Source organism: Bufo gargarizans, chromosome 3, assembly GCF_014858855.1.
Source record: "Bufo gargarizans isolate SCDJY-AF-19 chromosome 3, ASM1485885v1, whole genome shotgun sequence".
Taxonomy (NCBI): Eukaryota; Metazoa; Chordata; class Amphibia; order Anura; family Bufonidae; genus Bufo; species Bufo gargarizans.
Genome location: NC_058082.1, coordinates 303,686,402 through 303,709,111, shown reverse-complemented (window position 1 = coordinate 303,709,111; position 22,710 = coordinate 303,686,402). Strand labels below are relative to the sequence as shown.

Below are 22,710 nucleotides of genomic sequence, written 5' to 3'. Positions count from 1 at the left end.
TGCATCCTGTTGCACCCAGAGCCTCCAGGCATTTTCTTCCAGGCCCCATCCCCACCATTTTTACTGGCAGACACTGAGGACATACTCACACCTGGCCCTCACAGCAGCATGTTCAGAGCATGCACAGTACATGGCTGTAGATCACCGGGCAGATGGCATTACTGGGAGACTTCAGGGCCAGGCATGAGTACATCTTCAATACCGGACACTGTAAGTCAAAGCAGTGAGGGTGCCACCAGGAAGAGAATGAGCGGTGGGGCTTCTGGGTGCCACGAGATGCAACAGCAATCACCTTGTTGTATCAAGGGGACAATGTAGATACAATTAAAAAAAATATTTCTGAAAACGGAGGGACCAAGAGCATTAGAATGCACTGACCAGTACATATCTCCCATGTCAGATGGATATACATCAAGGTATCAGCTGACAGGTTCCCTTTAAACTCAGTATTCAACATAAGTATAAGTCAGAATAATATAAGGCAGCACACATTTATTCCTCTAAGTAAACCAAGTCTCTAGCTGTTTTACTGTAAAAAGCTCTTTTATCAAGAAGGTAAACTGAGCATATGCAAAGTCAATAAATAATAAACAAGGCACAACAAAAAGCAAGTAGCTGACATGCAAGTGGAACATATGTGGCTCTCAACATGGAAACTCTATTACAAGGAACATCTTTAAGCCGTCTGTTCGAAACTCCTGGGTCTTCATCACAAGAACAAATTCCTCTAAACTATTGTATATTTAGTGATGTGACCTGCAGTAATTCATCTTATCACCTTACTTTTCTGTTCAACCTTTCAACTGGAGGGCAAATTGTAAATCATAGGTCTAGGTGTCTACTTATCTGTGAGATCCAAGAGAGTTATGATTCTCTTGGAATGCCATTTTAGGTGCATATGGGATTAGACATATAACTTGAGGAAGTATTCAGCAGCTACAATAGTCTATGGTTGCCTGCCATGACTTTTATTCTGTAGTTTCCTTGATTGTGGTTAGGGCTCTTTACACGTAAACCTGGCTGTGCGGAGGCAAACGGATCCGTCCAGACTTACAGTGTAAGTCAATGGGGACGGATCCGTTTGAAGTTGACACAATATGGCTCAATTTCAAACGGATCCGTCCCCCATTGACTTTCAATGTAAAGTCTGGACGGATCCGTCTGAGCAACTTTCACACTTAGAATTTTTTCTAAAATATAATGCAGACGGATCCATTCTGAACGGATCCCATCGTCTGCATTATAGGAGCGGATCCGTCTGTGCAGACAACAGACGGATCCGCTCTGAACGCAAGTGTGAAAGTAGCCTAAGAATTACAGTTTTGGAAAATCCTTTTAATAATAAATTGAATATAATGTAAGCTAGCTTTACCTGTTGTTTCATTGTGTAGACTGGTATGATATTTCTAGGAATTAGTAATGGACGAACATCGGCTGGGACGGTTCGCGAACGTGATCAAATATTTGCGAACCGCCAGTTCGCGGCGGGCCCCATTCACTTTAATGGCAGGCGAACCTGAAAAAACTTCAGCTCATATTTGCAGCCACTAAATACTTACAAGAAGTGCACAAATCGTCCTACAACATGGACAGTGACATACCAGAGGGGGATCAATGGCAAAAATTCCCACCAAAAAATGCATTTTAATGAGGGGCCATTTTTATGCGTCTTAAATTGAAACTCTCAAAAATGTGCCCTGCTGGAGCCTAGAAGAATTTTATTTTAGGCCACGGAAGTACGGGCCCCAAACATTAGGCATTCACTGAACAGAAAGCATCAAGTGATTATGTGGCTGTAAGTATATTAGACGGTCTTTAGATATCAATTTTACTGCAGGCCAGTAGAGTACAGGCCCCAAAAATGATTCATTCAATGTACAGAAAAGAACAAGCTTTGTCTTCTTCTCATCGTCTGTTGCTACTAGAGGCCTAAGCATGCCAGGCAGGTTCCCCCAGAAGTATCTTGCTGGATGAGCAGCCAATACCGCACTTGCATCAATCTTGACAGGATTCGGCTCCAGGTGGAGAGTAATTCTTTTTTTGGATTGCTTTCTCCATCGCAACACCACGTCGCTGAATAAACAGAAGACTGGCCAATTCTCTCCTGTCTTATGCAACATTTAATTTTTATTATTAAATGTATTAAATATTTTAACATTAATTTTATTAAACCAAAACTGGATTAAAATGATAAGAAAGTATACTTAAATTTGCCAAAACTGGCCTAATAACTCAAGTATGAAATTTACCTTACAGGTCGATGTTAATGTCAAGAAGAAGTGCACTCCTTTTACACCCTTGTCAGCTGATTTCACATAGATGTCTACAGAACCTGTTCATTTACACACTTATACAAGTAGAGCCCCTCTGACAGAGTGGAGAGGATGTCAGCAGTAAGCTTGTGTTGACGTCACAGATTATTTTGCTCTTCCTCTGATTCGTCAGAACAATAACCCACAAAAAACGGATCCTGTCTTTGGAGCATACGCCTTCACTCTATCAGCATTTGCTCAGTATTGCTAATGCCAATAAAAACAGGAGTGGATCTAAAACAGAGATGACACGTGAATGGAATATTTGCATGTCTTATGTGTTTTGTACCCACTCCTGCTTTTTTCTACCAGATCATAGGCCAATTCTGATGGGACCATACAGGCCTTACAGCTGCTACACAGACAGGATCTTTTGTGCGTCTCATTTTTCCTTCCTTCTGACAGAGGTCAAATAAATGATGATGTCATCCAGGCGAAAAGCAAAATAGTGGCCCAGTCATGAAGTGGGGAGGGTGTGAACAGCATGAGAAGTCCACAGAGTGTCCCTATGACAGAGTGGTGAGGTTGAAGCTGCATGAGGAGACCACACAGTGGCCCAATGACAAGTCTGGAGATAGCAGTAGTATCAGGAGGCCACAGAGTGGCACAATGACAGTGTGGAGGTGGCAGCAGTATGAGCAGGCCACCGAGTGGAACAATCACAGAGTATGTAGTTGGCAGCAGTATGTGGAAGCCAGCGAGTGGCCAGGTTACATACTGTGGAGATGGCAGCATCAGGAGGCCAGAGTGGCAAGGTGACATACTGTGAACATGGCAGCAGCACCATGATACAACAGAGTGGCACTGTGACATAGTGTGGAAATGGCAGCACCAGGAGGCTACAGAGTGTCAAGGTGACATAGTGTGGACATGGCAGCATCAATAGGCCACAGAGTGTCAAGGTGACATAGTGTGGAGGTGAGTGGCAGTACTAGTACTCGCTGAAGATGGTTGGTGAAAGAAGGAGCACTTGGCATCAGATGTTTTGCATCAGGCGGGTAACATTATCAGAACAGTAGCTGTGGCAGGTAGCCAGAAGAAAACGGTCTCGTTTTGGATGATCTAGTCTGATGCATCAGGCATTGGTGTGTTGAAATCCTGGCTGATCCGCGCCTGATACATCTTTATGCAGTGTCCCACTATGTGCTATATGTGGGCACTTTAAACTCTTGCTAATAATGTGATTCGTTACCACGAAGCGTGAAAAAATTTGCATTAGTTTAGAATCTAATTTTTCCTGAAATTCGGAATACATTAGACTTCGGCAGCTTCGATTCGCTCATCTCTAATCACAACAGTTGCAATTAGTTGTTCCAATAGCGTTTGTCCCTCTGTATAGCTGCGGTATTTCAGCAGAACCGCACACAAATGCTGCACAATACAAATGCACTATACAGAAATTATATTATAGGTATACCACACCCCTGCTTCAATCAGTTTTTTTGGGGGCAACTGGTAAATCACACCAGTAGAAATTATTGGTTCCAATAGCGTTTGTCACTGTGTGTAGCTGAGGTAACGCAGCAAAACTGCAAACAAATGCTGCACTACCCAAATGCACTATATAGAAAGTATATAATTGGTATATAACATCCCTGCTTCAATCAATTTTTGGGGGGGCAACTGATAAATCACAACAGTAGAAATTATTTGTTCCAATAGCGTTTGTCCCTCTGTGTAGATGAGGTGACAAAGCAAAACCACCCAAAAATGCTGCACTACCTAAATGCACTATATAGAAAGTATATTACTGGTAAATAACACCTCTGCTTCAATCAGTTTTTTAGGGGGCAACTGGTAAATCACACCAGTAGAAATTATTTGTTCCAATAGTGTTTGTCACTCTGTGTAGATGCGGTAGCGCAGCAAAACCGCAGACAAATGCTGCACTACCTAAATGCACTATATAGAAAAAATATTATTGGTATATAACATCCCTGCTTCAATCAGTTTTTTTGGGGGGCAACTGGTAAATCACACCAGTAGAAATTATTTGTTCCAATAGTGTTTGGATAGCTACAGTATCGCAGCAGAACCGCACACAACTGCTGCACAATACAATTGCACTATAATATACTTTCTATGTTAGAAAGAATATTATAAGTATATTACACCCTCAGTAAGTCACACCTATCGATAGCACACCTATTCCAGTCCTTAAAAGGACTTTTGTGGCCCTATTAGCTAGCGATTTGTGTCACTAACAGTCTGTCCCTGCTCCACACAGCAACCTCTCCCTACACTGGTAAAAGACTGAATGTAAAATGGCGGCCAGATCAGGTTTATTTAAAAGGTAGGGGGATGTCCATGTGCTGAAACGTCTCAATTGGCTGTCCTGTACCACCTGATGGATGTGTCATGGGTCAAAGTTCTTCACAATGTAAAAGAATATCGCCATATATTCTCCTGTTCTGCGAATAGCGAACAAGCAAAGTTCACCGCAAAATGACCGCCGGGCGAACCGCAAGGACATCTATACTAGGAATTTCACATACGGTCATATAGTAGTTGTTTGGAAGACCTTCAGGCCAAAAGTGATCGAATATTTTACAGTGCCACAGATTTTAGATACAGGGCAATTGTAGCTTTCACTGGAAACTATTGAGCAACCATAAAGTGAGAAGCATTCTTTTTGCCAGAGTTCACAAGACAGAGTTGATCTCTGGTTGCTTTGGTCTGGTTTGATCTGATGGGTCTCTATAAGTGGGATCAATTACCCACTTGTGTTAGACAAAAATATGTTGGATATCTCTGCAGACCTACCCTGCTGAACATGTGTATATCAATTATTATTTCTAATCTGTTATGACTATATATACAGATAATATCTTCAATAAGTACAGGTAAATTATTTGTGAACCAAGAAAGTGATCTGCTGTATATCATTGGATAGATTTGTTTTCTCCAGGACCTTAAAGGGGCTTTCTATGATCAGGGTATTGATGGCCTATCCTCAGGATAGGCCATGAATATTATTTTGGTGGGGGTCTAACTCTCAGCACCCCAACAATCAGCTGCTCCAAGATGATGTGGAATCATTGTGGCATTTTCATTGTTTGTATACCATCCACTGGGGCAAAGCTGCAATATCCTGCACTGTCACTAGTTAGTAGACTGCATGTAAATATTTTTGAGGCTTTAGCCGAGGGTTGGATCTCCACTTGATCTGATATTGATATTGTATCCTGAAGATAGGCTATCAATATCCTGATCCTGGAGGACCACTTTAAAGACTTGTAAGACTGTCCACCTCAGGATTCAAGCATACAGTATATTAGGCGAATACATTGAGAGGAGATCCTAACATTCACTACTCACAAAAAGTTAGGGATATTTGGATTTTGGGTGAAATTTATGGAAAATGTTAAATGTTCACGTTACAGTAAAATTATATCATGAAAGTAGGGCAATGGTGATTTCCTCATCTCAAACAATTTATTGAAAAGCCATCAACAGTGGTGGGTATACCTCCACAAAATGTCACTGTCTCAATAACTTGTCATGTGGCCTTCAGCTTCAATTACAGCTTGACAACAATGTCTCATGCTGTTCACAAGTCGACTTATTGTCAGCTGAGGCATGGCATCCCACTCTTCTTGAAGGACAGCCCGTAACTTCTGGGGTACAGAGTTACGAGCTTTTACGCGGCGACTCAGCTGATCCCATAGGTTTTCAATGGGATTCAGGTCTGTAAAAAGTTAAAGGGCTTCTGTCACTCCACTAAACGCATTTTTTTTTTGTCTACTTATAATCCCTATCCTGCCATATTGCCATACATTATGTTATTAATAATTTTCGTTCAGTAGATTTAGTCAAAAACTTACTTTTATGATATGCTAATTACCTTTCTACCAGCAAGTAGGGCGTCTACTTGCTGGTAGCAGCCGCAGAAAACCGCCCCCTCCTTGTGTTGATTGACAGGGCCAGCCGCGATCTCCTCCTCCGGCCAGCCCTGTCAGCATTTCAAAAATCGCGCGCCTCTGTTGATTCGGCGCAGGCGCTCTGAGAGAAGGAGGCTCGCCTCCTCAGCACTCCCTCAGTGCGCCTGCGCCGATGACGTCTTCTCTTTTGGTGACGTCATTGGCACAGGCGCACTGTATTGACGAGATACACCTGCCCACACTGTAACACCACCACCAAAGACTTATCTAGGGACATCAGTGGAGGATGCATAGCGCTCTTCTTGATGTCTCCAACATTATTGGCAGCCATCATTTCTGCTCAGCGTGAACTGATGACACTCTGTGACACTCTAAGCTTAGTGGCCTCTTCTATCTGAGAACATCCTGCTTGAAGCCTCGCAATGGCAAGGTACCGTTGATCATTTTTTAGGTGTCGTCTTGGTCTAATGATGTCAAAATGTGAATAGCCTGATGAGGAGGACTGTTAAAATTTATTGGGCGAATCATGTAAGGTCCTTGTTAGAGAACAGCAAGTTGAACAAAAAGTACTGAAACATTGAACAGTTAGACATGTGCATTCAAAAGTTTAGAGAAGGTCACATTAAGTTCACCTGTAAATGTTAGAGTGCATTTTAGGTTCAACCTGAAATTTACCACAAGCCAAATATCCCTAACATTTTGTAAGTAGTGTATTTGTCAGATATTTAGGCAGTGGTATATTCCACTGTGTGTTTTTTTTTTTGTTTTTTTTTTTGCTGTTGTCTATGCTTTCCATACCACAAAAATGTATAATGGCTTAGGCCTAATGAAGTCAAGTAAGCTTTTCCCATTGCATGTGTCACATGTATTTTCCAAGCCTAATGCAAACGAGTATAGCCTTATTTTGTCCAGAAAATTGGTGCTCCAGGGATTTATTTGATTCCTAGTTTGACCTGAACTACGTCTATTGCAAGATAAATCTAATATCAATGAATTCAGAGATTATGTAATGTATATGACTGTCCACAATCAGGGGCGTAACTTCCATAGTGGCAGACCATGTGACTGCTATGGAGCCCATGGCAAGAAGGGGCCCAGTTGGGATCATCTCCTCTTCTACTGGGGGTGAAAACTTGGTCAGGACTCTACCCTCTAAAGGAACAACTTTTAGCAAACGAGGCAGTGGAAAAAATGGCCCAAGGGTCATTGAAAGGGGTTTAGGCGGAAACCCTTCTGTCCTATGGGGGGGGGGGGGCCTGGTTTGATCCTTGCTATGGGGCTCTTACTTCTCTATGTACGCTACTGTCCACAATGTCTGCTATCTGGGGAAACAGGAATCAAGTATGTGGGATTTCAGTTTGCCTAATGTTTTCTTCCTCCTAGAGAAAAACAACCGCCAGAGATATCTGGCAGGATCCTTCATTTTAAATTGGCATGCCCGATCAATCATGTTCATGGGGGTGTCAGGGAAGATAGGTATCTGCCAAGCATTCACTATTTTATGTGTATGGCTAGCTTTAGCTTATTGTGTTGCCACATACAGTTAGGCATTAGCTTATTCAGGGAAATATGTTAAATGGTACATGTTAAATAAGAACGGTTCATGGAAGCAGGAGAATTGTATAAAGAGTACAGTCAGCGGCAGCATTAAAACTTAGCCACAGTTATTTAAAAATTAATGACAGCTAATGAGTTTTTGATGCATTGGGCCCTCGTATATCAGTCTGTTCTCTTGAGCGTAAGAGAGGGAAATTACGATATCAGATAGGTACTGAGAAATTGACGCATATCTTTCTTTGATCTCTTTGCTGGAAAACATGAAGCGTTTCATAATACCTCTGGTTATTGCGGGCCGTAATATCTTCTGCCACCACCCCTGGTTAGAGTACTTCTGGGTTATTTCCCACTTGTTTATATGCACTGCTCTGATTTGTTAGCGGATGGTCTTAGTTCATTTATTTTCAGCTTGTACATTGAAAATTCTTTTCTTGCGAATTCTCTTTCTCAGCAGTAAGTCTAATAATGTTTCTGTATTACACTGTTGGAGTTGATTGGGATAATGAGCACAGCAGAAATGCACGCATCTCTTTTTTCATCCAGGAAGCTAAAACAATGCTTGAGTGTGTGATGGGCCTGCCTTGTGTAAAAGCCAGCCAGTGTGAAAACATTAAGATGGGAGCCTCCTTCATTCTGGGAAAGCAGCAGAAACTCGCCTTAATTTTCCTGTCATTGTGGTCAGTTAATAGCTTTTTATTCTTTGCTGTGTCGTGACAGCAGTTACTGTCTGAATAAATAAAATAGGTACTATTCAAGGAAAAATGCTGTTTCCCTGACTCTTTCCCCTTTGTCTCCATTATTATTTTGGAATTGCTATTGTCGGAAAGGCTATATTCTCTTATCTGAGAGCACGGGTCTGGTATATGGTAACTCCAGTTTTGACATATTTCAGAAACAAAAACAAAAATGAAATATGTGACATGCAAATCTGTTACAGTATTTCTCAATAAGAAGGCTAAGCCTTTTACCTTAAAGGGGTATTCCAATTAAAGACATGCCGTCAATGTATGATAGATATGGATACCACCTCTGGGACCTATTCATGTCTCGAGGAAGAGGCATGCCTGGCTACCCTCAGTTCTCCTCTATGGAAGTTCCGAAAATAGCCGTGCGTTAGATTGGTTATTTGTGTCAGTTCCATAGCAGTATTATATATAATGCAGATAGTTAGTGGGAAATAGTCAGTGTAGGTTGTATCCTGATATAGTGTAGCTGATAGGTTCTAGTGCCGGGTGTTAGGTAGTGTGATAGGTTCTGCTGTCCATACATACATGCTACAGACATAGTGCTTTGATGTCAGAAGTTCACAACAATACTTAGTGCACCAATCAGTAATATGTAATCCGACTTGCTAAAATGTGAAGTTGCATTTGTGCAAGCGCGAATATATTGGAGTACTCTATCTGCATATAAAGCTATTGTAGGGTTCTGCCGTGCCAACCATTTTCTCTTGTCTCAGGAAACTTCTAGCAGCTTGAAAAAATGTAGCAACAGTGACTAACGCCTGTATTGCGCGAGCACTACACGTATATTACATTGCTGAATTTTGCAGTCAAGAAAATAATCGCGAATTCGAGAATTTGCAAATATTCGCCCAAACATTTGCGAAATATCGCAAATTCAAATATTTCCCCTGCCGTTCATCACTAGTGTGGTGTCCTATCCTTCATTTCAGGGGCCCTGTTCTGGCACAGTTCTAACATGGTTTGAGGGGTTTAAAATAATTAAAAAAACTCATCCACTTGAACGCTCAGCCAGTATCCTCTTCTTTCTTCTTTCTGGAGGACCTGGAAAAGGACCTGTGATGACGTCACCACACTCACCACGTGGTGAGCGCAGTGACGTCATCGCAGGTCCTTTTATCTTCATTCAGCAGGACCTGCGATGACGCCATCGCAGGTCCTTTTGCAGGTCCTGCAGAAAGAAGAAAGAAGAGGATACCAGCTGCGCAATCAAGTGGATGAGGTGAGGTTTTTTTAAATTATTTTTAACCCCTGAAATGCCATTTTTTTAGCATTCTGTCTTAAGAATGCTATTATTTTCCGTTATAACTATGTTATAATGTAAAATAATAAAATCACCCGAACACTGAACCCAAACTTCAGTGAAAAAGTTTGGGTTTGCTCAACCCTAATAATGACCAATAAGAATTCAGATTTCAATTTTCCAGAGTAAAAATAATAGAAGCAACAGTTACATACACTTTTTTATATTACGGATCTGTGAATGTGGACCTACTGGGCCATCTAAACATTTGGCTTTGGGCTGAACCGTAATGACATTATTCCAGTGCTCCCCTGGTATTCACCCTTTTAGCTGCATACAGGAATCTGGCCTTCGCTGCAGGAGAGCAGCTGAACCGCAACCTGCTCAGGTGGTCTCTTTGTAGTTGGCAGCTGACCCACTGGAGTCAGGGAATCCAGTAAAAGTACTGGGAGCTCAGGATACTGAAGATGCACGATACAGACTTAAATGCAAGTTAGGGCTCGTTCACACGATTGTGTGAAGCCCGTGCCTATGGACCGCAAATTGGGGTCTGCAATGCACAGGCACCGTCCGTGGGGCAGGCGCATGGGGATCGCAGACCCATTCACTAGAATGGGTCCACGATCCTTCCGTTACGCAAAAAGACAGAGCAAGTTCTATCTTTTTGCGGTGCGAAAGTGCGGAACGGAACCCCAGAAAGCACTCCGTAGTGCTTCTGTAGTGTTCCATTCTTCCGTTCCTCATCTCCGGATTTGTGGACCCATTGAAATGAATGGGTCAGCATCTGTGAAGCGGAATGGCAACGGAACGGTGCCCTTGTATTGCAGATCCGCAAATGTGGTTTGCAATATGGCAACGTGCACCACACATTCGTGTGAACAAGCCCTTACTAGAACTGGACTTCACACTGGTAGTGTAGATGGATAAAGATATGGGACTAACCAGCAGGTTGGGTATTAGTGAAGACACAGGAAGGGCAGTCAGACTGAGTAATTTACAGGAACTCAAACAAGGCAGATGGACAGTGTTAGGAGCAGTGTAGGAGCAGTGTAGGAGCACATAATCAGGGTGGATACATGGCTAGAGCACAAACAGGAACACATGCAGGATAAATGTAGGCAAAATGCAGGATAATAACAGAAGCACTAGAGCTTTACTGGTCAACAAGAACCTTAAAGCTCAGGCACCTACTGCCTGGAGAGGGTGCCTCAAATGCCCAGGGGCCCATAGACATTGGTTGGGAAAGGATTTGGAACCACTTAGGATTTGGAACCACTTAGGCACCCTCTCCAGGCAGTAGGTGCCTGAGCTTTAAGGTTCTTGTTGACCAGTAAAGCTCTAGTGCTTCTGTTATTATCCTACATTTTGCCTACATTTATCCTGCATGTGTTCCTGTTTGTGCTCTAGCCATGTACCCACCCTGATTATGTGTTCCTACACTGCTCCTAACACTGTCCATCTGTCATGTTCTGGGAGGCTGGAACCCTAGGAAGAAGCATGAAGGCAGCAGCATGGTGAGCAGATGCCCTGAAAATCAGTCAGCTAAACATTTAGGAAATGTAGTCACTTTAATAAATAATTTGACAAACATTAAAATTATATTTAAGGGTTATGAACACCATTGGGGGTAATTTTTTTATCATTACATTTGACATTTACATTTTGGGTTAGAAATCATTTTTTTCAATTGGTCTTCAACAGTTTTACCTACAGCTTTCACCACATAGTCTGCCTCACACTCCATCAGGGAGCTACTCTGAAAGCTCAATCTGACAGCTCATAAACACTTATTTAAGCCATATTCTGTTTAGTTTGATAAGAATTTAGCTATAGCAGTGTTAGCAGTGTTTATGGTAAGAAGTTCATAGATCTCTGATGGATTCACTGTAAAGCAGAAAAACATGGTCTGGAGATATACTAAAACTGAAGGCTGTAAAACAGGGAATCCAAACCTGCAGCCCTCCAGTTGTTGCAAAACTACAACTTCTAGTATGCCTGGACAGCCTACAGCTTTTAGGGCATGCTGGGAGTTGTAGTTTTGTAACAGCTGGAGGGACGCAGGTTGGGCATTTCTGTTGTAGAACAAACATTTTTACATATTTTTAATAAACACAAATTGAAGAAAAAAAGATTTTTAACCCCAATTGATTAAGATGCAGTGATAAAAAAATTGCCCCAAAAGGTGTCCATAGACTTTGAAGAAAACTATTTTTTACCAAAAAGCATATACAGCATTACAAGGATTAATTACATATTATTTCAGGGGGTAATGGGATTACACTACATACTAGTTTGGCGCGAATATTCGAATAGCGAATATTAATTGCGAATATCGGCACTTCAAGAATTCGCAAATATCTAGAATATAGTGATATATATTCGTAATTTCGAATATTCTAGATTTTTTTTTTCCACCAGTAACCTCCCTTCTTGCTTGTGGGCCAATGAGAAGGCTGCAATGTCTTTGTCTGAGCTCAGCAACATCCCTAGCAACCAATAGTAAAGTTGCCTACCCCTTACTATATAAGAACCTCCCCAGCAGCCCTTGTATGCAGTATTTTGCAGATCTGAGCGAGACAGCAGTGTTATTGCTATGCTCTCTGCTTTCCTGTGTCGTTACATTAGTTAGCTTATATATATATACAGTACAGACCAAAAGTTTGGACACACCTTCTCATTCAAAGAGTTTTCTTTATTTTCATGACTATGAAAATTGTAGATTCACACTGAAGGCATCAAAACTATGAATTAACACATGTGGAATTATATACATAACAAAAAAGTTTGAAACAACTGAAAATATGTCATATTCTAGGTTCTTCAAAGTAGCCACCTTTTGCTTTGATTACTGCTTTGCACACTCTTAGCATTCTCTTGATGAGCTTCAAGAGGTAGTCACCTGAAATGGTTTTCACTTCACAGGTGTGCCCTGTCAGGTTTAATAAGTGGGATTTATTGCCTTATAAATGGGGTTGGGACCATCAGTTGCGTTGTGGAGAAGTCAGGTGGATACACAGCTGATAGTCCTACTGAATAGACTGTTAGAATTTGTATTATGGCAAGAAAAAAGCAGCTAAGTAAAGGCTTCTCCTTTTTTACACCAAATGAGGGAAACATCATTGTGACCAAACAATTAAATTTTTGTTTCATCTGACCATAACACAGAAGACCAGAAGTCTTCTTCTTTGTCCAGATGAGCTTTTGCAAAGGCTAAGTGAGCTTTTGTGTGCCTTATCTGGAGAAGTGGTGTCCTCCTTGGTCTGCATCCATGGAACCCAGCAGTGTGCAGTGTCCGTTGGATTGTCTGCCTTGAGACATTGCCACCAGCAGAGCCCAGATTCACCAGGATGGCCTTGGTGGTGATCCTTGGATTATTTTTCACCTCTCTAACTATCCTCCTGGCCAGCACAGGTGTCACTTTTGGCTTCTTGCTGGTTACTTTCTGGTTGAATAAAAGTAACTTTAAGTCAAAATTTGCCAGGGGTATGAATAATTATGGGGACCACTGTATGTATGCTACATACATACATACATACATACATAGTGCTGTGATGTCACAAGTTCATAACAATACTTAGTGCACCAATCCCTAATAAGTAGTCAGACCTGTTAAAATGTGAAGTTGCACGTATTGCGCCAAAATATTCACATCATTACTGCCGATTTTGCAATCGCGAATATATTGGAGTACTCTATCTGCATATAAAGCTATTGTAATGTTCTACCTTGCCAACCATTTTCTCCAGTCTCAGGAAACTTCTAGCAGCTTGAAAAATGTAGCTATAGTCACCCACGCCTGTATTTCGCATGCTTTACGCGAATATTACATTGCCAAATTTTCGCAATCAAGAAAATAATTTTGAATTCGCGAATTCGCATATTACCCCTGCCGCTCATCACAACTCCATACGGCAAATCGGAAAGTTATAGCACTAATATCTCTCACTTTAGTTATCCATCCTCCTTTGGGTTTGCACTGCGTGTTATGATTTATAGATATTTAGTGTTCAATGTTGAGTGGTGAAAGTAAGCATGATAGACATGCCACACAGTCATTCATGCCACTCTGGTTTTGCTAAATTAGAGTTTATAGCATTAAAGCAGCATAATAATTCTGGAAATACTATAATTTGCTATAACAGCTACATTTAGCAACTTCATGCTTTTTAAATACTGCCAGATGGCATCACACCAGTGCATAGCATTTTTTTTTTTTTTATGATGTTGCAGGTAAGTTTATGGTACTAGTACTGACATTATATATATATATATATATATATATATATATATTGCTATGTATTATTTTATTTTCAATTGCATAAGTAAATAATGGCAATAAATGAGACAAATATAGATTAAGAATCAGAATGCACAATCTAGCAAGTGTCTTTATATAACAATCTAGCTAGTGTCTCTGTCCATATAATACAGAGGTTTTAACCCTTGCGGATCAAACGGATTCCGCCATTGTTTAAAGGGGTTGTGGAGATTTTGTTAAAACACTGCTGTTTTCTTACAAAAACAGCGTCACATCACAGGTTAAGTGTGGTATCGCAACTCACCATCATTTATTACTATGGAAGTGAGCTGCAATACTAGACACAACCCATGGATAGTAGAGGGGCTGTCTCTGGAGGATAGCAGACATCCTTTAATTTATTTGTGCTGAAACATAGAAAATCGGATTTTCTGCTACTGGATAACTATACCACACTGTTATTAACCTGCTATTATGGCCTTCTTAATGACACCTTATTAGCAGTTTTTAGGTGCAGGGGACTGATAAGACAACTTGATCAAAAGGTGACTATAATAGGAAAACAATGCATTAAAGCATCCCCCCATGCTGTGGGAACACGGGAACAAGATGGGTTTATTTCATAAGTGAGGGCCAAAAAAGGGTGTTTACTGCTGACCAATTAAAGATCAATGGTGTCACACAGAACTAATAAGCTAATGGCTGCTCCGGAGCCAGAGCTACCTTCCTATGAAATGACAAGTGACAACAAAAAAAAATAATAATCATAAAGAATTAGTGTGTTGTCCTGCCTCAGAAAGTCATTCAATCTAGAGGTCACACCAAGATTGAAGATCTGCAGAGGACTCTGTGGTTGTAGTCACAGCCCCATGATTACACATTGGATATTATCACCACACACTGCCATGCTGGTCAGTACTGTACTTTGCACGGCATGACTTCTTATTGCTATGCATGTCATTGTACCACTCTGCATGCCATTATATTCCATAGCACATTGCATGCTTCAAGCCTTTCTACATTTTATTCACAATTCCTATAGTAGCGCTAGTGTTTTTTTTTTACCAATTTAACCCATTTGGTTTAATAATGATAAATGAAAAGCAAGCGCTGTACAGGCAGACATTTTATACATGACTGGCTGGGACTGGATTAAGTGATGGATAAGCAATTTACACTGTGTTTGTTCAATGGCTTTACAAGCTTAATAGAAAATGGAAAGGCAAAAATCTAGTGTAATATTGTAATAGTAAATGTATTTTTTTTTAATAGTGCGGTGTGTATTATTGACAGGAAATCATACTCCTCATAATGTAATTTTTCTGTATTTTTATTGAATATTAAAATATATAGGAGTGAACCCCAACCCCTGTTTAAAGAGGAAAAAAAATAATAATAATAATTTGGTTTCCGATAACACAAATATTATATGCCATGTTATATTAGGCTACTTTCACACTAGCACTTTGGTGTCCGTTTGTGAGATCCGTTCAGGGCTCTCACAAGACGTCCAAAACGGATCAGTTTTGCCCTTAATGCATTCTGAATGGATAAGGATCCGCTCAGAATGCATCAGTTTGGCTCACTTTGGCTCTGTTCCGCCTCCATTCCGCTTTGGAGGTGGACACCAAAATGCTTGCAGCGTTTTGGTGTCCGTCTGACGAAACTGAGCCAAATGGATCTGTCGTGACACACAATGTAAGTCAATGGGGAGGAGTGTGAAAGTAGCCTTAGTTAGTAGTCAGCAAGCCAATCATAATACTATAATACACAGAAATAACAGATTATACACAGTAATAAGATCATTTTTTTAAAGTCCATTTACCTGTTAACTTTGCAATTTATTTGCAGTATAATATGGATATGTCAATGTACTACTCAAAACAATTCACATTTCTGTTGCCGAACCTAAGCTGTAAAGATCTACATATAAAAGCAGTATTATAGTTTTATTAACTTTTAATAAAAAAAAAACTAATTTGAAATGATTGCCATACCATTGAACCCAACATACACATCAGACTAGGTTCAAAGTGTGTTTAGGCATTACATTTGTACACAAGTACCTCTAAATGTACGTATACCTTTACAATTTTTTATGGGCAACACTGACTGCTATAATTTGTATAGTTGCATAAATAAAAGCAATATTATAGAATAAATCAGTAATACATGATACAAATGTGGAAAGTTTTATTGACTTTCTAGTTAAAAAAAATTATTTAATGATTTCCATACCATTAAACCCAGCATATAAAATTAGAATAGGTTTGCACTGCATTTAGGCTTTAAATGCAGTGTGTACTTGGCCATTTTAAAAGATTTTATTTTTTCTTTGCATTTAATTATTTTTTATGATTTGATCTTTTTTTATCAGTAAAGAGTTAATATTCAGTTATTATTTACTTATCTTATCTGGGGAGTATAATTTCTGTTCCAAAACTATTTTCTATTTTTAATTTAAAAAAATTATACCTGGCTGCCTGATTATAAATGTGATAATATGTGAGCTTATGGGAAAAAAAATTAATGAAAAAAAATTAAGTGTGGAAATATTATGGATAAAAAGAGTAAGGGCTCTTTCACACGAGCGGATACCAGTCGTGTCATCCGCTGCGTGAAAGATAGCCAAGCCGCGCTCTGGACGGCAGAGACACGGAGCAGTAACATGATTGATAATGCTCCGTGCCTCTCTATAAACTGTAACTACAAAATCACGGTGACAACTTTTTCTTACTGTGATTTTGTAGTAAAAAGATCAATCCTGTCAATGCTCCGTGTTTCTGCTGTCCAGAGCGCGGCTTGGCTCTCTCTCATGCAGTGGATTACCCACACGGCATACGCTCGTGTGAAAGAGCCCTAAGGTAAAAATGATTGGGGCACAAGAGTGATATACTTATTCACTAGGTATAATTTCAATTAAGAAATTTCAATTTAAACTTCAATTGCGTGTCAATCTTTAGATATATAGCTTGTAGATATCAAAATATTAATGTATTTTTGACTGTGTACTTTTTGATTTCCTACAGTTTCATGCTTCTTTAATTTCACCACCCCATCTGGAAATGTTCTGTCTCCGAACTACCCAGAAGAATACAGCAACCACTTGCACTGTGTGTGGTTGATCATAGCCAAGCCCGAGAGTCGCATCCATCTGGCCTTCAACGACTTTGATGTGGAACCCCAGTTTGACTTCTTGGCAGTAAAAGATGGAGGTTCTCCAGAGTCACCTGTCCTGGGCACTTTCTCAGGGAACCAAGTGCCACCCTCATTAACAAGCAGTGGTCACGTGTTAAGATTGGAGTTCCAGACTGACCATTCCACTGAAAAGCGAGGATTCAATATCACATTTACTAGTAAGTTCTATGACGTATATAATTTGGCTCAGTAGTCTTGACTGCCTCTAGCTGTCACTAGAGGGAGCCTAAGAGCTTAGTAAATGCTACTATATGTTAAAGGGAGTCTGTAGGCAATTTTGACCCCTCCAAACTGCAGTACTATATATGTGACAAGGACAGCAGTCTAAACATAACTTGGGTGATGGTCATGCAGATAAGAAATCCAGTTTTGAATCCCTCTGGTACTGTGATCTCAAGTGCCCAGGGGGCGGTCTCTTCATGTGCAGTTCTCTAGGTTCTCCCCTCTGTTTTTTACACTGCTAAACTTGGTCAAAACTGCTGACAGCCTCCATTTAAACTCAGTGATATAACAGCATGCAGTATGCTCATTGCCCCCTTTCAGTAGGAACACAGAATAAACGTCAGAAAAACAGAGCTCCAATCACTAAAAAGATATTAAAGATCTAGAATTTTGGACCAGTTAATGCTAAACATTACTGGTCAAGTGTAGACATTCACTCTTCAGGTGAACATTTCTAAGGCAATTGGCATAAATGGCAATCTATATACTGCTAATGGGCTTGAAAGAATGAGGTAGAAACGTTCTACTAGACCATCAAGGTTGTGTTCTGTTCTGGTAATTATAGTAGCATATTAAGTAATAGAGATACATGCAAATCACTACTATATAACCATACACCTAAGACTCACTTAAAGGGAATTTGATACCACTATCCTGAATTATTATCTGCAGTACTACATAAGTATTGGTGCAGATATGGAGCCCAGATTGCTATCTTTTGTTTTCCACCACCTCCCGTTTCCCTGTTGTCAGTGCTCAAAGCTGCACTGTCTTAATGTTCATCAAAAGAGTAACAATATAAAATATTGTAACTGAAATACATTGTTGGGATTGCTGTGCACATGCACTGGAGTCCTTTCCATTATGCCCAAACTGTGTATTCCAGTGCAGCTTTGAGCGCTGACGGTGTGGAAAGGAAGCCAGTAGGCAGGGCCGGTGCTACCATAAGGCAGACCAAGCGGCCGCCTTAGGGCGCACCCTGGGGGAGGGCGGAAAAATGTGACATGGAGGGGGAGAAATGTGACATGGGGGTCTGATGGCTGGGGGATGATGTCTGACATGGGGTTCTGATCTGAGGTCTGATTAACATTGGGGGTCTGATTGGGGCTGTGAGCTGAGGTCTGATTAACCTGAGGTGTAATGGAAATATTTTTTTCTTATTATCCTCCTCTAAAACCTAGGTGCGTCTTAGAGAGCGAAAAATATGGTCCTTAAACCAGCCATTGTCTGAATCAGAGCGAAGATACCAGGACCACAGAGAGCAGAAGCGGGGAGGGGGGGGGGGGGGTAGTGACCAAAATGTAGCTTCGCTTGTGTTGGCAAAAATCCTTGCACCGGCCCTGCCAGTAGGAAAATAACCAATAGTGATCTGGACACCCTTTCTCTAGTACTACTCATGTAGTAGCACACGAAAAATACTGTTGACCTGACCAGCTCACCAAACATCCAGTAGTTCCTTAATCTACAGTATTCAAATGTATGGGAGCAGTGCACAGTCACTTCCGGATCAGTAATGGATACTTGTCCACATAAGGGTCCATTCACACGTCCGTTGTTTCTTTCCTGATCTGTTCCGTTTTTTGCGGACCAGATCTGGACCAGATCTGGACCCATTCATTTTCAATGGGTCCTGAAAAAAATCGGACAGCACAATGGCAGATTTTTTTCAGGACCCATTGAAAATGAATGGGTCCAGATCTGGTCCAGATCTGGTCCGCAAAAAACGGAACAGATCAGGAAAGAAACAACGGACGTGTGAATGGACCCTAAGAAAACAGCACTTCACTCCTGTAAAACTTCACAAGTTTATTCCACCATTAAAAGAAAAAATGCAAACAGGTGAATAATTATCTTAGGCTTCACACTTGCGTTTTGGGCGGATCCGTCTATTGTGCCAGATTGTGTCAGTGAAAATGGATCCGTCCCCATTGACTTACATTGTGTGCCAGGACGGATCCGTTTGGCTCAGTTTCGTCAAGCGGACAGCAAAATGATGCAGGCAGGCCTCCAGAGCGGAATGAAGACTGATCGGAGGCATACTGATGCATTCTGAGCGGATCCTTTTCCATTCAGAATGCATTAGGGCAAAACTGATCAATTTTGGACCGCTTCTGAGATCTCACAAACGGAAAGTCAAAACGCGAGTGTGAAAGTAGCCATACTCATTTCGGATGATTTATTATACAATCTAAAGCCTGCATTACACTGCCTAATTTTTTGGCATATAATCGCTAATGAGCGTTCGCATGAACACTTGTTATCCATCATCTTGCAGTGTAATACTGCCGCCGCTTGCTCGATAAACAAGCAAATGCTGGAACATTGGGCAATCCAATTCTTTTGACATGTTAAAAAATGATCTTTTGCAGGCAGCAGATTGTGGTGTCTAATAACGATCTGCCGCTGGCAAACCTCTGTACAACATGGGGACGAGCGGTGGGATAGCGATCACTCCTCCGGCATGTAATAACAGCAGTTTACTCCAGTAGAGGGCAGTTTACTCTACATCGGGCTGTGTAATACAGCCTTTAGTCATGGCTTACGAGATTTAACTAAGCAAAGGTTAATCTCTCAGGGGTGTAGTCATATCATCGAGTACAATTAGCCATTGTTAGACTGAATGCCAGAGGTTATATTATATCCTTCAACATTCAGTCTACCAAGGGATAGGCCGGTTTCACACTGACGTTTACTCTTTCTGGCAGGCTGTTTCAGCCGAGGAACAGCTTTCCGGATTCATAACTACAGTGTACATCCGTGAGCTGCCGGAAGCCCGCCCTGCCCCATTCACTATAATGGGGAGCGGTACAGAACCAGCTGCAGTGTGTTTTGTCCGGCCGCCATTCGGCATATTTGCCATGCTGGGGCCCGATCTACGCTGCTCCCCATTATTGTGAATGGGGTCGGGCAGACTTCCAGCAGCTCACGGATGTACACTGTAGTCACGGATCCCCTGCCGGAACAGCCTGCTGGAATGAGTAACACTAGTAGCCTTAACTGTACTCTGGTGATATGACTACACCCCAAGCACAGACTAAGGAGTGGACACTTGCTTTTTTAAATGTGTTTTAATTGCATTTAGTAAGTACTCAATCATCCGAAACACGTAGCATCATTTTTCACCTGTTTGCAGTTTTTGGATTTTTTTTAATAGTGGTATTACCTTGTGAAGTTTTACAGGAATGAAGTTCTGGATATTTTTTTTTTTTTTATGTGGGCTACATAAAAAAGTAGATAATAGTCCAAGACGATGGTGACAGATTCCCTTTAAAATAGTAGTCCGTGATCAGGCATGTGCATGTAACACTAATCGTGCATTTCTAGGATTTTATCCTATGCTGATCAAAGTCATATCATCTCATCTATGATATCATCGATTATAATTTTATCTATTTCTTAGACCAAAAAACAGGATTGTTGTAACTCTGTGTTCAGTAGTAACCTGAGTGAGTCATATTACTGTGCGTCCTATAGACTTAGCATGAAGATTGGCCTTTTATATAATGAGCTGTGTGGCTACTCATCATTGAATGCAAATCACTGCAACATAATATGCCTTTGTGTGGACATCTGCATTGCAGTTTTCTATGCCAACTGTTGCCACAGATTGTATTTTCCCATTATTGTTACAGCCACAGTCGCTGATAGCGAACAGATTTTTCTATGTATGTGACTTCCTGTAGTGATAATGTTGCAGCGGCAAAGCTTGTGTGAGAACCTGGCATGAAGTATATGACCTTGGATTTCTCCCTAGAACGCAGCAGCTGGATCGTTCTTGGTGACTTAGACCTGATTTCTTTTTCGTCTCTTCATGCTTGCTTGGCTTAAGCGCAGGCTAATAAAGACGAGCTAATATTTAGAATTTCTAGGAATTATTTATTCATAAATGTGTAGCTATATTCATCATATGCATGAAAGGAAATTGTGTGTTAACTATGCATTAAATAAAGATAGAGGTGGGCAAAGAAAATTCGCCATTAATAAAGAGATGCATTTAGGGATATTCTATTATGGAGCGTGATTCATAAAACTACTTTCAGCCATAAACTGATGATCATCTAAATGGATTATAAATACTGCAGATTATTTATGGCCTCCTCTGGTTTATCTCATTTCTGTGTTCTGCGCAGCCACTGGTATACACAGGTTAAGGCTACATGCACACGGCCGTGCCGTTTTTTTGCGTTCTGCAAACTGCAGATCTGCAAAAAAAACGGAAGCCGCCTGAGTGCCTTCCGCAATTTGCGGAACGGGCGGCCTATTGTAGACATGCCTATTCTTGTCCGCAAAACGGACAAGAATAGGACATGCTATATTTTTTTTTTTACGGGGCCACGGAACGGAGCAATGGATGCGGACAGCACACGGAGTGCTGAACGCATCTTTTGCGGCCCCATTGAAGTGAATGGGTCCGCACCCGAGCCGCAAAAACTGCGGCTAGGATGTGGACCTGAAAAACGGTCGTGTCCATGAGGCCTTAGACTCATTTGTAGGTTTGTCACTGTACATGACAGAGTAGGCTTCCATTAGCGTGGATAGACCAATTGATCTTAACCAGTGAAACGCTGATAATAAATTGGCTCAGGCCACAGCACAGGCTCCTTAACTTTGTTTGCCCCCTTTCCAGCTTTCAGACACAATGAATGCCCCGATCCTGGCGTGCCAGTGAATGGAAAGAGATTTGGAGAGAGTTTGCAGCTGGGGAGCTCTGTGTCCTTCCTATGTGATGATGGTTTTATCCGGACACATGGCTCGGAAACGATCACCTGTATCTTAAAAGAAGGAAATGTTGTCTGGAACAGCGCAGTACTGAGATGTGAAGGTAATATCAAAGTCATTTTTAGAGGATCCCGACAGATTAGGATTTCTATGTAAAGCTCTATGAGGTCTAAACTAGAGGATCCACTGACACTTGTGTTTCTGAACGTTGCTTCTACATGATACTAGATGTTGCTGTGAGACAGGCTTCTTAAAGAAGTGCTTCAGGTCAAGCAAATAAAAGTTTTATAAACAAAACATTTTTAAATGTATGCAATTGTTTAATTTACTTTCTATATCAATTCCTCAAGGTTTTTGAAATTCAGTGGGAACCTTCAGTGTTTACCACCATAGAAGAAAAAGTTAATTGTGCGGATCACAGCCCCCTGTAAGAGATCGGATGCTGCCAGGAAGCAGGGGGCAGTCATGTACATAGTTCTTAGTATATTCTAACTTGAAGCATCCCCATCACTATGGGAACGCCTCTGTGTTAGAATATACTGTCGGATCTGAGTTTTCACGATGTGAAAACTCAGCT

The 22,710-nt window shown here is 41.0% G+C and overlaps 1 protein-coding gene across 1 annotated transcript in view; it reads left to right on the top strand.

Annotated features, from left to right (window-relative positions):
- CSMD2 (CUB and Sushi multiple domains 2) overlaps window positions 1-22,710 on the top strand; it is a 1,088,526-nt gene that overhangs the window by 811,008 nt on the left and 254,808 nt on the right. Inside the window, exons 14-15 of the mRNA XM_044285154.1 lie at window positions 17,024-17,350; window positions 22,042-22,236. Coding sequence (XP_044141089.1) covers window positions 17,024-17,350; window positions 22,042-22,236 — 522 coding nt within the window. The remainder of the gene's footprint in view (window positions 1-17,023; window positions 17,351-22,041; window positions 22,237-22,710) is intronic.